Source organism: Eucyclogobius newberryi, unplaced genomic scaffold (assembly GCF_026437365.1).
Source record: "Eucyclogobius newberryi isolate DKJ021-1_F unplaced genomic scaffold, fEucNew1.0.hap1 SCAF_1, whole genome shotgun sequence".
Classification (NCBI taxonomy): domain Eukaryota; kingdom Metazoa; phylum Chordata; class Actinopteri; order Gobiiformes; family Gobiidae; genus Eucyclogobius; species Eucyclogobius newberryi.
Genome location: NW_027315723.1, coordinates 29,709,246 through 29,723,233, shown reverse-complemented (window position 1 = coordinate 29,723,233; position 13,988 = coordinate 29,709,246). Strand labels below are relative to the sequence as shown.

Below are 13,988 nucleotides of genomic sequence, written 5' to 3'. Positions count from 1 at the left end.
CTGGCGAACAGGAGCGCTGCAGTCACTGGCAAAGGTCCGTGTCCACGTGTGTTCAGGCTTTTGATTTTCCCGTTTGAAGCATTTTAATGCTGATAAGCATAATAGCAATAGCAAGTAGGATCATAGGCTTACCAATTTACATTATGATCTCATTAAAGACGTTAAACTGATGCAAACATATGTAATTTGTACAAGCCGTTTGTAGGGTTGCCTCTAACGTGCCTCTGTTATTTATTTTCCACAGATGAACATGATTCGGTACAAAAGAAAACCTTCACCAAATGGATCAACGCTCAATTTTCAAAGGTATTTCTCGGCACCAGAAATGCATAATGTTTTTTATGTATCAACCTTAATTTTGGGCTAAACTTTTACATTATGCAGAATGGAAAGACATCCATCAAAGACATGTTCTCCGACCTGAAGGATGGGAGGAAGCTGCTGGACCTGTTAGAAGGCCTCACCGGCTCTGTTCTGGTTAGTCCATTCATATCGTTTTGAATAATGTCACATCATTTTGCCAGTATTCGGAATTGCGGCTTCCCTACATTAAATATAAATAAGTAATTCCTCCAGGAGTAGGTCCAGACCAAACTGACTGATGGTGCATTCAACTTTAAAAGGAGTGAAATTTAATCTGCCTCTATTAAGGGTGCAAGTATGTTTAACGCCCCCCTTTTGCACCTCTGCAGATATGGCCCTAGATCTTCTTTGAGCTGGAATTTTCTTCTCTTTCTTCAATTACTGAGAGACTAATTTCTGTTTTGAAGCACCTGCAGCTACATTAAGTGACAACAGACGCATAACATGAGCCAACAGCGTCTGATAGCGAACACTTGGTCTATAATTGAGTGTTAATAAGAGGTTTAACTGCGCGCACACTTAAAAGAGCTACAGAGTTGGCAGCCGCTCATCTCAACATTCCTTCTATAATTTGCTGCCTGTGTACTGCTGATAGGATAATGTGTATATATATATATATATATATATATATATATATATATATATATATATATATATATATATATATATATATATATATATATATATATATATATATATATATATATATATATATATATATATGTATATATATATATATATATGTATGTATATATATATATATATATGTATATATATATATATATATATATATATATATATATATATATGTATATATATATATATATATATGTATATATATATATATATATATATATATATATATATATATGTACACACATTATGTATATATATATATATGTACACACATTATGTATATATATATGTACACACATTATGTATATATATATGTGTGTGTATGATAACTCATGCTCCAAAACTGACGAGATTCTCAAGTGTGCACTGCAAAACCCAAGTTCAAATGCTTCTCCTCCTTTTTTATAGTTTGTGTAATTGCTTCCTTTTAAGTACATACATTTTAGACAGTATAATTCACTGTTATGGATTGGAACGGTTTATATCTTTAAAGTTACCCCATGTTTTATATGCCAAGAGAGTGGTGAAATGTGTTAATAAACAACTGCAGTGTTAAAGAATATGTAGAAAAACTTTTAGTTTTGTAGCTACATGATGCTGACCAAAATCGTAATAGCTCAAATGACCCATGCCGCCAACTGAAAGTAAATAATATAAATGCTGATTATTAATGGGAAGTAACTGACGTCGCTTTTGTTTTGTTTCCTCTTCCTCAGACCAAAGAGAAGGGCTCTACAAGAGTACATGCCCTCAACAACGTTAACAAAGTACTTCAAGTCCTGCATCAAAATAATGTACGTACCCAATTCACTGTAATTATTTTAGCTCCATCTCGACGTCGGTGGGGTTAAAAGGTTTGTTTTGATCCGGGTCAAACTGGTACAATGTTGTGTCTGTCGTATTGCAGAACTCCATTGACCTTTTGTATGAATGTGTCATTTTGTGTTCGCGTGCCCTGTATTTTTCTTCGCCCGTCTGCGGCTTTTGCATTTTTGCTCACTTTTCCGCCTCCACTTTGCGCACAATGTTGGCTCTTAATACTCTGACTTCAGCAGTGAGCTTCAAGGTCTAAGGAAATTGCTTTTAACCTCTACAGCTTTCTTTCTTGCAATTCAGAACAGTTTTCCTTTGCCTCTATGGCGGTAACCGATAATGAATACCCTGTAGATGACTTCTGAATTATGTGACCTTTTACATAGATGTTAAATGTAGGATGAAGGATGATTTGCTCCACACTGTAGTTACGCTTTTATTGTACATTTGCTTTCAGTTAACTCTGTCCAGATGTACTGAAACTTTGTAAACATTTGCTATACATTTGAAGGCCAACATGTTCTCTTTTTGGATTTCAAATTGGTTGGAGCACATAGTACATGAATAATTATGACAAACATTAAACAGATGACAATCTCTGGAAGAACGGTTGGTCCTGATTCACTTCAGCCTTAAATGGATATACTCTGTATATAGCTAAACTCTCCCTCTCCTTTGCTCTAGCCAAAACACAGGTCCCATGGCATTGTTGAACATGTTTGCATTTCCAACTACTGTTGGAGTAAATTAAACTACAAATAATGAAACAATTCCCCTTATTATCTGAATCAAAATTCAGCTGAATGTAGCTAATTTGAGATTTTGCATTCCAAATATATAAGTAAATGAACAAAAGTAATATTACTCTATTATCGTTAAAAATGTACTCTAAGATTAAGGCATTACTTCCTGTCTAGTCCACAGATGTGTTTTTCTCATTTGAACGGTTTGCTCCTTGTGTGCAGGTGGAGCTGGTAAACATCGGGGGCACAGATATTGTTGATGGGAATCATAAACTCACCCTCGGACTCATCTGGAGCATTATTCTGCACTGGCAGGTGAGCACGTGGGCCCTCTGACATCTGCTACCCACATTTGAGCTTTCTTCCAACACATATACATGTACATGTTTGCTTTACTGGCATTAAAATGATCTGTTTTGCATTCATTCAGTTCTTTCTAGTTGCTAAATATACCTTTCTGAGCACTTAAGCCTCCAGGACAAAACAGAATCAGAATTGCCAATGAACAGAATTCACAAACATAGGAACTTGCTTTGGTGATTCGGTGCAACATAAAACAATGATAAATCAACCTACCGGTATATAAAATCAAAACGGGCATGCATTAAAGAAAAACAATTGCTGAATGATAACAATCAAAATTTAACTCTGTAATGATGTCATGTATTCTGGTTAAAAGCTCATAAATGTTAATTTACATAATGCCCCCCGGAAATTCTGACTGTGACTGTCACCCCTCCGTGGATCTTACCTGTAATTCGGCGATAGAACCATTTAATGCCATGCTGTAAAAAACTATTTTCAAATATTTCAAGCCTGTGCAGGACTCTCCACCAGAAAAAACAGTGTACAATATCTGTAGAAAACCAATCAATCAAAACATGAATGTATGAATATTATTGCACAAAAAAATCTAACCTTGTGTCTTAAGTCAACACATTTTCGTATCCTTGTGTACATTTAGGTGAAGGACATCATGAAGGATATCATGTCCAACCTGCAACAAACCAACAGTGAGAAGATCTTACTGAGCTGGGTACGCCAGTGCACTAGATCTTACTCAGAGGTCAATGTGCTCAACTTCACAACCAGTTGGTCCGACGGTCTGGCCTTCAACGCCATCTTACACCACTTCAGGTAAATGAAGGGATGTTTAGTGCTTAGTTATATTACACGCCCAATGCCTCCGGGTAAAGTATGTAAAATGCTGCGATAAAAGGTTTCTCAATCATCTAAATGAACATACTTCTGCTGTTTTGAGTTAGGCCAGGATTTGCTTGTGTTGTTTGGGAGTGAACCAGTGCTAGAAATAAAGTTAGTCGATACAATCAGTCAGCTTGGTTATAAATCTGTGCATATTTTGGCTTCATCAACAAGAAGGGAGAGCAAGTAAACGTTTGGCTTGTCTAAGTTTGTGTTCTTTTGACAATGGCGCTTCGTTTGACAATGTTGTAATTGCTTGACAACCGCGGTGTTCAGTTTTTGTGGCTAGCAACCTGTTGACTTGGTTTGTTTTTTATTTGCCGGTGAGTATAAACTGTGCTCCTGGTGTGCTGTGGAATGTATCAAACATCCAAGGAAGTAAAAATGTTGCGTGCGGGGAGCAAAAGCAGTCCAGCAGAGAGGCTATTATTAACTATTATATGTGTACTATACAGAAAATAATGCTGGATCCAGGTTTCATGTGGTTGCTATGTAGGAGTGGGTGATATTGATGAAATTTAATCTCTTTTATTTTGTGTCAGACGATATTCAAACGTGTCTGTAAATGTCTTTTTGAGGTTCAAGTATCGCACCAAACGTGAATAGATCATAAATTGAACCACAAAAGTGCAGAAATATCACTTTATACAAAAAATTTTGAATAGACAATTCTAATTTAGCATGTTTACAAAACAGCAATTCAGATTTGATCCTTTTTTCGATATATATCTCCCACATCTGTTGTTATGGTTTACGTGTACATCTCATTTGTGTGGCTAACACGTACGGCACTCGAATGTCGGAGGATGAGAGGTTGTTGCTGCGTTCTCTGCCGGCCCCGACATTGTTTGCTCTGGTAATGTATGTGAGCGGAGGAGAGCAGCGGCGTAGACTTTTGCTCCTCTGATTTAATTAACCCTTTGTGGACATGCGCCGTTCACACACAGGCCTCTGATCTGTGAGAAAGACCTATGTTGTTTTTGACTTTGACCAGGATTTAGGCGGATCACTGAACCCACACATTCCACTTTCAGTTGGCCCCAACTGTATACAAAGAAGAGAGAAGACCGTATTTATCAATGACCAACTCTATCGGTCTCATTGCATTGTATTATTAAACTATATGAATGTTTTTGCTAAATAATGGGGTGCAGAATGTATGCATGCAGTATATTTATGTGCAATAACATTAAAAACAAGCAAACAAAAAAATAGTGGCAGTGCATATTTCAAGTATTTATATATTATAATTACCGTATGTTGGTTTAATAAAATGACAGTACTTTGTCTATGTTCAAGATGTTACGCTCAAGGTTAAAGGTGCAGATTTGTTTAAGAGAACCTAAAGGTAATAATTGGGGGTAAGGTATGGTTAGGCAGGCGAGTTTATTTGTAGAGCACAATTCATACACAAGGTAATTCAAAGTGCTTCACACAACAGGTACAAATGATCCAGTGGTTATTATGTCTTGTTCAATCTTTCAGTCACTGTGTATTTTCTGTGTTCAGGCCGCATGTATTTAGCTGGGACCATGTGACCAGAATGAGCCCTGTGGAGAGGTTGGACCATGCCTTTACTGTGGCCAAAAATCAGCTCGCCATTGAGAAGCTGCTGGACCCTGAAGGTATTAAAATATCTTTTAAAAATCATTTTAAATATAAATATTTGCCATCTGGGAAAACAACTTCCCATTGTCCAAAACATCATTCACTATTGGAATGAAATAAAAATGTTACTGACGTTAAGAGCAAATTCAGAATCAGTTGACATTTTTGTAGCCAAACTTCTGTTTGATGTTTTTTCCTCTTTGCCTGTCTCTTTCAGATGTAGCAGTGCAGTTACCAGACAAGAAGTCTATCATAATGTATGTGACGTCACTGTTTGCTGTGTTGCCCAAAGACGTTACCATGGATTCAATCAGAGAAGTGGAGACACTGCCTCGAAAATACAAAGTGGAGGCTGGATCTGCTCTCACTGCTCAGGTACACTTTTCTCTATTTAGCTTTCAATGGACCATCCGGGTCTAAACAGATCTAACATGGGGCCAAACATATTCCAGAAGTCAAGTGCTTCTAAACTGCACAAAATCAGTTCCAACAAGGTCTAAGTCAGAACATAGAGCATTGAGAAAAGGACAATTCAACTTGGACCGGATTAAAGAAATATGTAAAGCTCTTCATTTCAAACTAAACCAGTAGTAACGTCTAACCACAGAAAATACATGTGGCTGTCAGTGAAACCCCACTGTCCAACAGCATGGCTTCAATTGTTCCATCTGTGTGTTAAGCCTCTGGAAATAACCTCCACTTTAACCACCACTGCTTCTTGTGATAAAACTCAGCAGGGGCAGGCACACTGAGAACATAGCTATGACTCACCCTTGTAACTTTGGTTTAATATACTACTGTAAAAGAAAGAAAAACAGACCCAAACAGAAGTTAATTCTTAAAATAAACCAGATACGACAGGTACGTTATCCACCAGGACTACACCAAGGTTTTGCCTGGACTACAACTAGACTAAGTCCTTGCTGGTGTGTGTGTGTGTGTGTGTGTGTGTGGTAACATTAATATATATATATTAATATGTTTTTTGTAAGATTTTGGTGGTTGTAGTCTTTATTTGACAGGAGAGTGTGAAATGGGGGATGAGAGAGAAGGGAAGAAGGGAGGACATGTAGTAAATTGAGAGAGTCGATATTCGAACTCACAAGCCTGGCATACATTTGCTGTGCCATAACCACTTGACCACGGGAACCTCGGTAACATTAACATTTTAACTAGTGGGAGCTTATGTTATATTATATATGGACATGTTTAAGGCATGGAAATGCTATTTTAGTGCATACGCATGATGAGGTTGATGTGATGTGTGTTCTTTGTTATATGCTGAAAATTTGGTGCTCCAAATCTCCAGAAACCACCCAGGGGTTTACTGTTACATACGTCACACTTCCTGGAACAAGTGCTGGAAAAGTTTGCTTTAACGGTGCTCGGGTTGGTTCAAAAATAAAATAGTTTTTTTCCTGGCACATTTCCTTAACTCTGTAGGAAGTGATGGCTGGTAGAAGAGAATGCAGTGAAAAAATAATGTACATTTGCCTTTTTAACCATTTGCCTGTTACAAGTATAAGATTTGGGTCACTGAAAAGCGCTATATAAATAAAAGTTATTATTATTATTATTATTATTTATGGTCTTGCCTAATGCTAACGTCTGAAAATGACTGCAGTGCACATTGTGTTACCACCTTCTGGTTTAAATATTATTGCAATGAATAAGTTTATGTGATGCAGCCTTTGATGTCAGATTAAAAAAGAATTTGGCAGTTGCCCCTCGGAGGCAACTGCCGTGTGATTTTGGGCGTACACAAATAAATTTAATTGAACTGAAAACATATTGTAAATCAACAATAATTCACAAAACTATTTACAAACAGTTTTAAACTGAGTATTACAAATGTATTCCTTCTTGTGTTATTGCTTCTACTAGTGTTACCTCTTTCTCGTACAAGTACGTTTGTCCGTCTTCTTGGTAAATTCATTGTTAATTTATTTTCATTAGCCGTAAATGACCCTCTAAACCTGTATTACTATACTTTACTGTAGTACCTGTTTTTATAGCTCACTATTATGTGTAGAATGAGGAAGGACTTGCCAGGCCTGGGCACCTCCCAGTTTCTCCTAAAAGGCCTAATGTCATCTTATATGCTCTAATTGGCCACACCCTGGCCAGCGGTGTAACTTTTAAATATGCATCTGACAAGGAATGAAGGTGAAGCAGGGACCCATTTAATACAGGAACAACTGTCCAGGCTTGGCTATAACTTTGTGAGCCCCGCACAACACATGCAAAACTGTCATTTTTAGAGATAAGATGAGATAAGAGAGAGATAGAAAATGAAAAAAAGCAATAACATGCACAATGAAACTTAATCATGTTTACCTAAACATGGTGTGACATGTACATCTGTAATAGTTACAGTGTAACTATCCAAGATTATTGCAAAGGTGCTCATTTCTGTTCTGTTGTCCCTAGACGGTTAGCACAGAAACAATTACAAAACATTTCAAAAAAAACATTCATAGACCAGTATAAGGCCAGAGTTATCCAGAGTTTAAAGCAGGGGTTTACTTTTTTACCTTGACGTCTGACTATTCTGTGGGCCCAATCTCATATTAAATTATTTTAAAAGATAAACAAGGTAAGCTCATCACAAGATCAAAAAAATGAACAAAGAACAAAGCAGGTGCGTATCACATTAAAGGTTTTGTATTTACTGATTATCTGGCTCTCAAGCAGGTGCTCATGGCCCTTCTTTGGCCCTCAGCCCTATGGTTTAGAATAGGTGGCAAGTACCATTTGAAAGTGGCTAGTGATGTACATTGTCTTCTTGTCAGAGGATGGCTAGTCCAACAATTATTCCCTTTGACAGATAACTTGCGTTAATGCCTTAAACTTAGCTTATAAACAACACCTTGATATTTTGACAATAGAACTTGACTAGTTTTGTTTTGAATGTTCAGAGGGAGGAGGCGAGCAGCAGCCCCCGTCCGGAGACGCCCAGCACAGTGACGGAACCCGACATGGAGCTGAGCTTTTCTGAGGTGGATCTGGACACGTACCAGACCACGCTGGAGGAGGTGCTGACCTGGCTGCTGTCAGCAGAAGACGCTTTACACGTCCAGGAGGAAGTGTCAGACGACGTGGAGGAGGTCAAGGAGCAGTTTCACACACACGAGGTAGGACCTGTGCACTGGCCTGGGTGAGAAAATGAAAATCTATATTTGTGTTAAGTGTCCCGATAATGATGGTCAGTCAATATTGTGTATATTTATTTTGTATATTTTGTATTTTATCACAAAAGTGCAGAAATGTTACCTTATGCCCTTTTTGAAAGTTTACAACATTTAATTTTTTATTTCAATCTTTTTGTTGCATTTTCACTACAAACTCTATACTGAATATTCAAATTTGGCACATCTTCAATATACTATACTATACTATACTATACTATACTATACTATACTATACTATACTATACTATACTATACTATACTATACTATACTATACTATACTATACTATACTATATTATCTTATCTACATTGTTATATATTGCCCACCCTCACCTGTATATAAAACATTCTAGGCAGTTTATTAAAGATGCATTATATAACTTTTCTGGTAGAGGTCTGTCATCTGCTCCCGTTTCTGTGGAGTTGTTTTACCCAGAGGTGAGCCTGCTCACAGTACGAATCCTCCTGTTTTTCAAGGTATTGAGCAATAATATGTCATAGCAATAATATTTCAAGTTAATATGTCATACATTGGAGCCTTCCAGACAAAGCAATAACATCTCCACGGAGACGAGCAGCAGACTTGTAACCAACAAAGTTACATAAGGCCTTTAAGTGTGCTGCCTCTGCATGTGTCCATTATAAGAGGGACATATAAAGCAGTACTGTGGTGTGTGACCGGTGATCTTGGTACATAAAACTGAACATGAAGAATAGGCAGGTCATAACACTGAACTGTGAAATTATATGATCCTAAGGCAGCAGTGTAATGTCTGGAATCCAGGTCAAAGCAGAAAGCTGTTTGTTTGACTCAAATCTTCTTTAACAACCAGGATTGTGAGGAGCTTTTGATTCAACTTGTTCCACAAATACTACCACCTACTCACCAAAAACACTGTGCTTATTAATTCAGTTCATTATGTTTTGACTTTGTGTACCTAGGCCTTTATGATGGAGCTGACGGCGCACCAGAGCAGTGTGGGGAATGTCCTTCAGGCAGGAAACCAGCTGATCGCTCAGGGCCACCTCACAGAGGAGGAGGAAGAGGAGATCCGGGAGCAGATGAGTCTCTTAAACTCACGCTGGGAGAGTCTTCGAGTGGCCAGCATGGACCGCCAGGCCAGGTGCTCACTCAGGGCAGAAAAACTACAAAACAATAGGTCATCTGTGCTTTAGCGCTGTGCATTTAAACACGTTAATCATTTCAGTGATTGCTTTCTTAAATTACAAACATGAACTAACCTTTGTTCAGAATGTGAGCTTCTCCTATGTGGTTTTATACTATTTCTGAACAAGTTCAAGACCATTCTAAAACCATTCCGGAAAGTTCAAACCTTGTCCTAATTTTGTAGATTCTTCAGTATCAATACTTGCACAAATGAGTCAGTTAGTTATTTAGTTTTGATACTTGATTACTTGTATATGATGTGTTTGAGAATTGATTTTCTTTGCTCTACGTGCTTGTTTGTCCTCGTCCGTCGTCAGGCTGCATGAAGTCCTCATGGATCTTCAACAGCAGCAGTTACAGCAGCTCTCGGATTGGCTGACAGAAACGGAGGCTAGAATCAGGATGATAGAGACGGAACCGGGGGCTAAAGACATAGAAACATACTCAGAACAAATAGACCAACACAAAGTAAGTCAATTTGTGCTAATAATATTACGTATGCGTTTCATTCATGTGTCGATCCAATGTCACACTTGTGCTTAGATGCTTCAGAACGATTTGGAGGCCGAGCAGGTGAAGGTGAACTCGCTGACACACATGGTGGTGGTGGTCGATGAGAGCAGCGGGGACAACGCCACCGCTGCGCTGGAGGAGCAACTACAAGTAAGCGTTACACTCGATTCCTTTTCTACACATTGTACTGAGGATTGTCTGCCTTGAAAAGGGGGTTTTATAATGTTGTTTACAGTACGTGACTAAGTTTACAATCGATATACTTCTCAGACTTTAGGGGAGCGATGGGCCGCGGTGTGTCGCTGGACAGAGGAGCGGTGGCACAAGCTACAGGAAGTTTTCATGATCTGGCAACAACTTCAATCAGACCAGGTGGAAAATATTGCCTTAAATAATCTAAAATGTGTTCTGGAAATGTCACCATGTCAAATTTTACAGTTTTTTTTTAGACGAAACATCATGATATAACAATTATTCATGATTTTTGACACAAAAACAAAAGAGAAATCCTTTCTTTCATTCTACTGTATGATCTGGCTTTTTTCAATGCAAAAATAAAGATTGTACCTCATAAAAAGCACTTTACATTTTACGTGTACTTTTTGGAGAAAATGGAATTGAAATGACTTAATTTTGCTTCTAAACAAGTCACGATTATTAGGTTTTATTTATTATAATGTGACCTGAATAATCTTCCCCTAACGTGTACCAATATTTGAACTATGAATTGAAATTTACCTTGCATATATATTGAATATTTGAGTTGAAATATACTGCACTTGCAAATATGTTTCCCTCTTTTATCTCAGAGCTTATTTAGAGAATGGTTGGCGGAAAAAGAGGAGGCCTTGAATAAAGTCCAAACGAGTAACTTTAAGGACCAAAGTGAAATGAACACAAATTTGCGGCAACTAGCGGTAAGTATAAAGATTGTATACACTTCCTACAAGAACTGAGATTGTAAAAACGTCCATCGGGGTTGTGAATAGATTCTTAAAGAGGACATGGAGAGGAAGAAGCGGACTCTGGACCAGCTGTCTGATGCGGGGCAGGATGTGGTGTCTTTGCTGAGGAACTCTGAGGCCGGGGCGAAGATCGAGGCCGACACTGAGGAGCTGACGCACCGGTGGGACAACCTGGTGCAGAAACTCGAGGACTACTCCTTCCAAGTCAGTGAAGTGGACCTCTGATCATTGAAGCTGTTCTTAACCTATTCGAAGCGGCATGACCTAATATTCCCGAAACTTGTAGGTGATGGAAGCCGTCGCCGATGCTGGAGTGACTCAGATGGAGGAGCAGGTGATCGTGGACACAGATGCTGTAACTGTGGTCTCCTCCCGCGGTGACCAAGACGTGGCTCCACCTGCCCCCCCAAAGAAACGACTGGTGGAGACTGAACCACAAGTCAGACAAGTGTAAGTGTACCCTTGTGAAATAAATACAGCGCATTTGCGACTAAATTCATTATGAATATGCTCGCCTTTTAGGTTTGAAAGTAAGTTATCAGACTTTCTGAGCTGGATAAACGATTGGAAGACCACAACGAGAACATTAGCCTCGGGAAATCTAGAGACCACAACGGATCCCACCGACCTACAGGGCAAACTAAATGTAAAGTGTTCAATTACTAAGGCAATTCACTATTGTGGATTACAAATAACTGGTTTACAGGTTAGTTATTTGAGTTATTCAATTGTATTATGTAACTTTAATTTTGCTAGGAATTGGAAGAGGAACTAAACTCGAAGGAATCTTCAATCGGACAAGTAATCCAGGAAGGACGAAGCCTGGTGGAGCAGCTAGAGCGGGGTATGAACTTAAATGACTCTGCGGCCTCAAAAGTTCATAGGGAAGTTGTGCGGGAACATGTACCAAAACTGTAAATACTCCGCTATGACTCACAGCTCAGTATTGTATCTACACACCAGGTCAAGCTAAAATCTTCAACATCCTTATTAAACAGTGTTCATAGTGCAAAGTTTTACTGTGGCATAGTGCAGTATACACAGGGTATTTATGGCATAGTGCAGTATACACAGGGTATTTACAGTCTTTTGGATAAAGTAATAACATTTACCACAGTGCAGGTTTTTACGATTCGGATTACAGCTTTTACAGTTTGCATTGTTCTTAATGTGGAGAGAACATGGTGAAAGTAATGTAATCCTATAAATGTGAAACAGCGTCAAAATAATATTGTGTAAAACTTTTTAGTAGTACAGAACTACAACTACTACTACTACACTATTGCTGCTATTGTAACTTACCCACATTGGTACTGTAGTATGGACAGAAATGACAGATTTTACAGTTACTTTCTAGTTTTGAGAGTGTGACGCTTTGCATTCCATATCCCAAATAATTCACTCCTTCCTTTGTATCCCACTCAATTGAAAACAAATGGCCTGTTGCCTTGCAGAGGGCGAGAACATGGAGTTACTGAGGACAGACCTGGAGTTGTTGCAGACCGAGTGGGACGTGTGTATGAGGGAGCTGCAGGCGGCCCGGGACAGACTACAGGCCCACAGCCGCTTCAGGGCAGTGTCTGCAGAACTCAGCGAGGTGGACCAGGCCCTAGTCCAACAGGACAACTGGATCCACTCAACGACAGTGGATAAATATGACGTAGAAGAACTCTCTAACCTCGGTCACGAGTCTAAGGTAAAGATGTTTGTTATTGTTAGCGAAAAGAAAGCGCATGCTCAAAGGTAGATGTCATATACTACACGTGATAGGACTTATTCATACTAACTTATGCATGTGTATCAGTACAAAATAAATGTATACTGTTTACCTCTTTAGCTAATGTAATTCATAGAAGCTTAAATTGGCACATTTTACTGTCTCAAGAAGAAACCACGTACTTGCAGGATGTGCTCAGGATATACAGCAGTTTAAGGAACCTTCGCTTGGGTCGGCTCTGGATTATATTCTTGCTTTGGCTCTGGTCTGGAACTTTGACCTCCTCATGGGCTTTCTTGTTGCTTTGAATCTGGTCTCCATCCTGTACTGTGTGTTGGACTTGAAGCTTCACCTGGCGCAGGACTTTTCCAGGACTTTCTGCTTGACATTCTCCAGGACTTTCTCTTGGACTTTGACTGGTCCATTTTCCTGCACCTTGTCTTTGACATTTTGGTAGATCTGAACCAAGTCCTGATGCGGGACATTTCCTGGACTGTGATCAGGACTTTTTTAGTATGTTCTACTGTACTTTCTTCCAGACTTAAACCTGTTCTTTCTCCGGCCCGTATCTGTTTTCTTTTAAAATAATACTTTGTTTCCCCCATAGTATTTATAGTAAAAGAACATTTGACCTTTGCCTGCATTTATTTATAAAGTATCCCTGAAGAAAGAGTCTAATTTGTTAAATTTTGAGATGCGAGGACATTGGCCGTGTGAGAGCGGTCCAACCTGCATTGCTGGCTGTTTGAAAAAATGCTTTCACATGAACACCGCCAATGATGTTTTAATTATTTCAAGATATTAATGTATATATCAATTTGTAATTTTCAGTCCAGATTGGCTGATGTCACCTCTTTGGGCCCACGGCTGGAGCGACTGTCCAGTGAAGCCAAGCCGTCCCTCAGAGACACGGTGGTGCTGGTGTCTGCGCATCATGCTTCCACTCTGCAGCGACTACAGGCCAAAGAGGAGGAGATCTCCACAGGTAATTACAATAGTATTATGATTAAAAGCAGACCACCCTCAGGCATTACCATATAAGAAAACCCAGACTCTGCCATGAGTTTTG

The 13,988-nt window shown here is 38.9% G+C and overlaps 1 protein-coding gene across 1 annotated transcript in view; it reads left to right on the top strand.

Moving 5' to 3' along the window:
- Positions 1–13,988, top strand: part of utrn (utrophin) — a 182,737-nt gene that overhangs the window by 15,007 nt on the left and 153,742 nt on the right. The window contains exons 2-20 of the mRNA XM_072442911.1: positions 245–306; positions 385–477; positions 1,716–1,793; positions 2,778–2,870; positions 3,520–3,692; positions 5,268–5,383; positions 5,584–5,741; positions 8,285–8,500; positions 9,499–9,680; positions 10,042–10,192; positions 10,268–10,387; positions 10,508–10,609; positions 11,047–11,154; positions 11,227–11,406; positions 11,489–11,652; positions 11,725–11,848; positions 11,959–12,046; positions 12,657–12,898; positions 13,751–13,904. Of these exons, the coding sequence (XP_072299012.1) occupies positions 245–306; positions 385–477; positions 1,716–1,793; positions 2,778–2,870; positions 3,520–3,692; positions 5,268–5,383; positions 5,584–5,741; positions 8,285–8,500; positions 9,499–9,680; positions 10,042–10,192; positions 10,268–10,387; positions 10,508–10,609; positions 11,047–11,154; positions 11,227–11,406; positions 11,489–11,652; positions 11,725–11,848; positions 11,959–12,046; positions 12,657–12,898; positions 13,751–13,904 (2,604 nt within the window). The remainder of the gene's footprint in view (positions 1–244; positions 307–384; positions 478–1,715; positions 1,794–2,777; positions 2,871–3,519; positions 3,693–5,267; positions 5,384–5,583; positions 5,742–8,284; positions 8,501–9,498; positions 9,681–10,041; positions 10,193–10,267; positions 10,388–10,507; positions 10,610–11,046; positions 11,155–11,226; positions 11,407–11,488; positions 11,653–11,724; positions 11,849–11,958; positions 12,047–12,656; positions 12,899–13,750; positions 13,905–13,988) is intronic.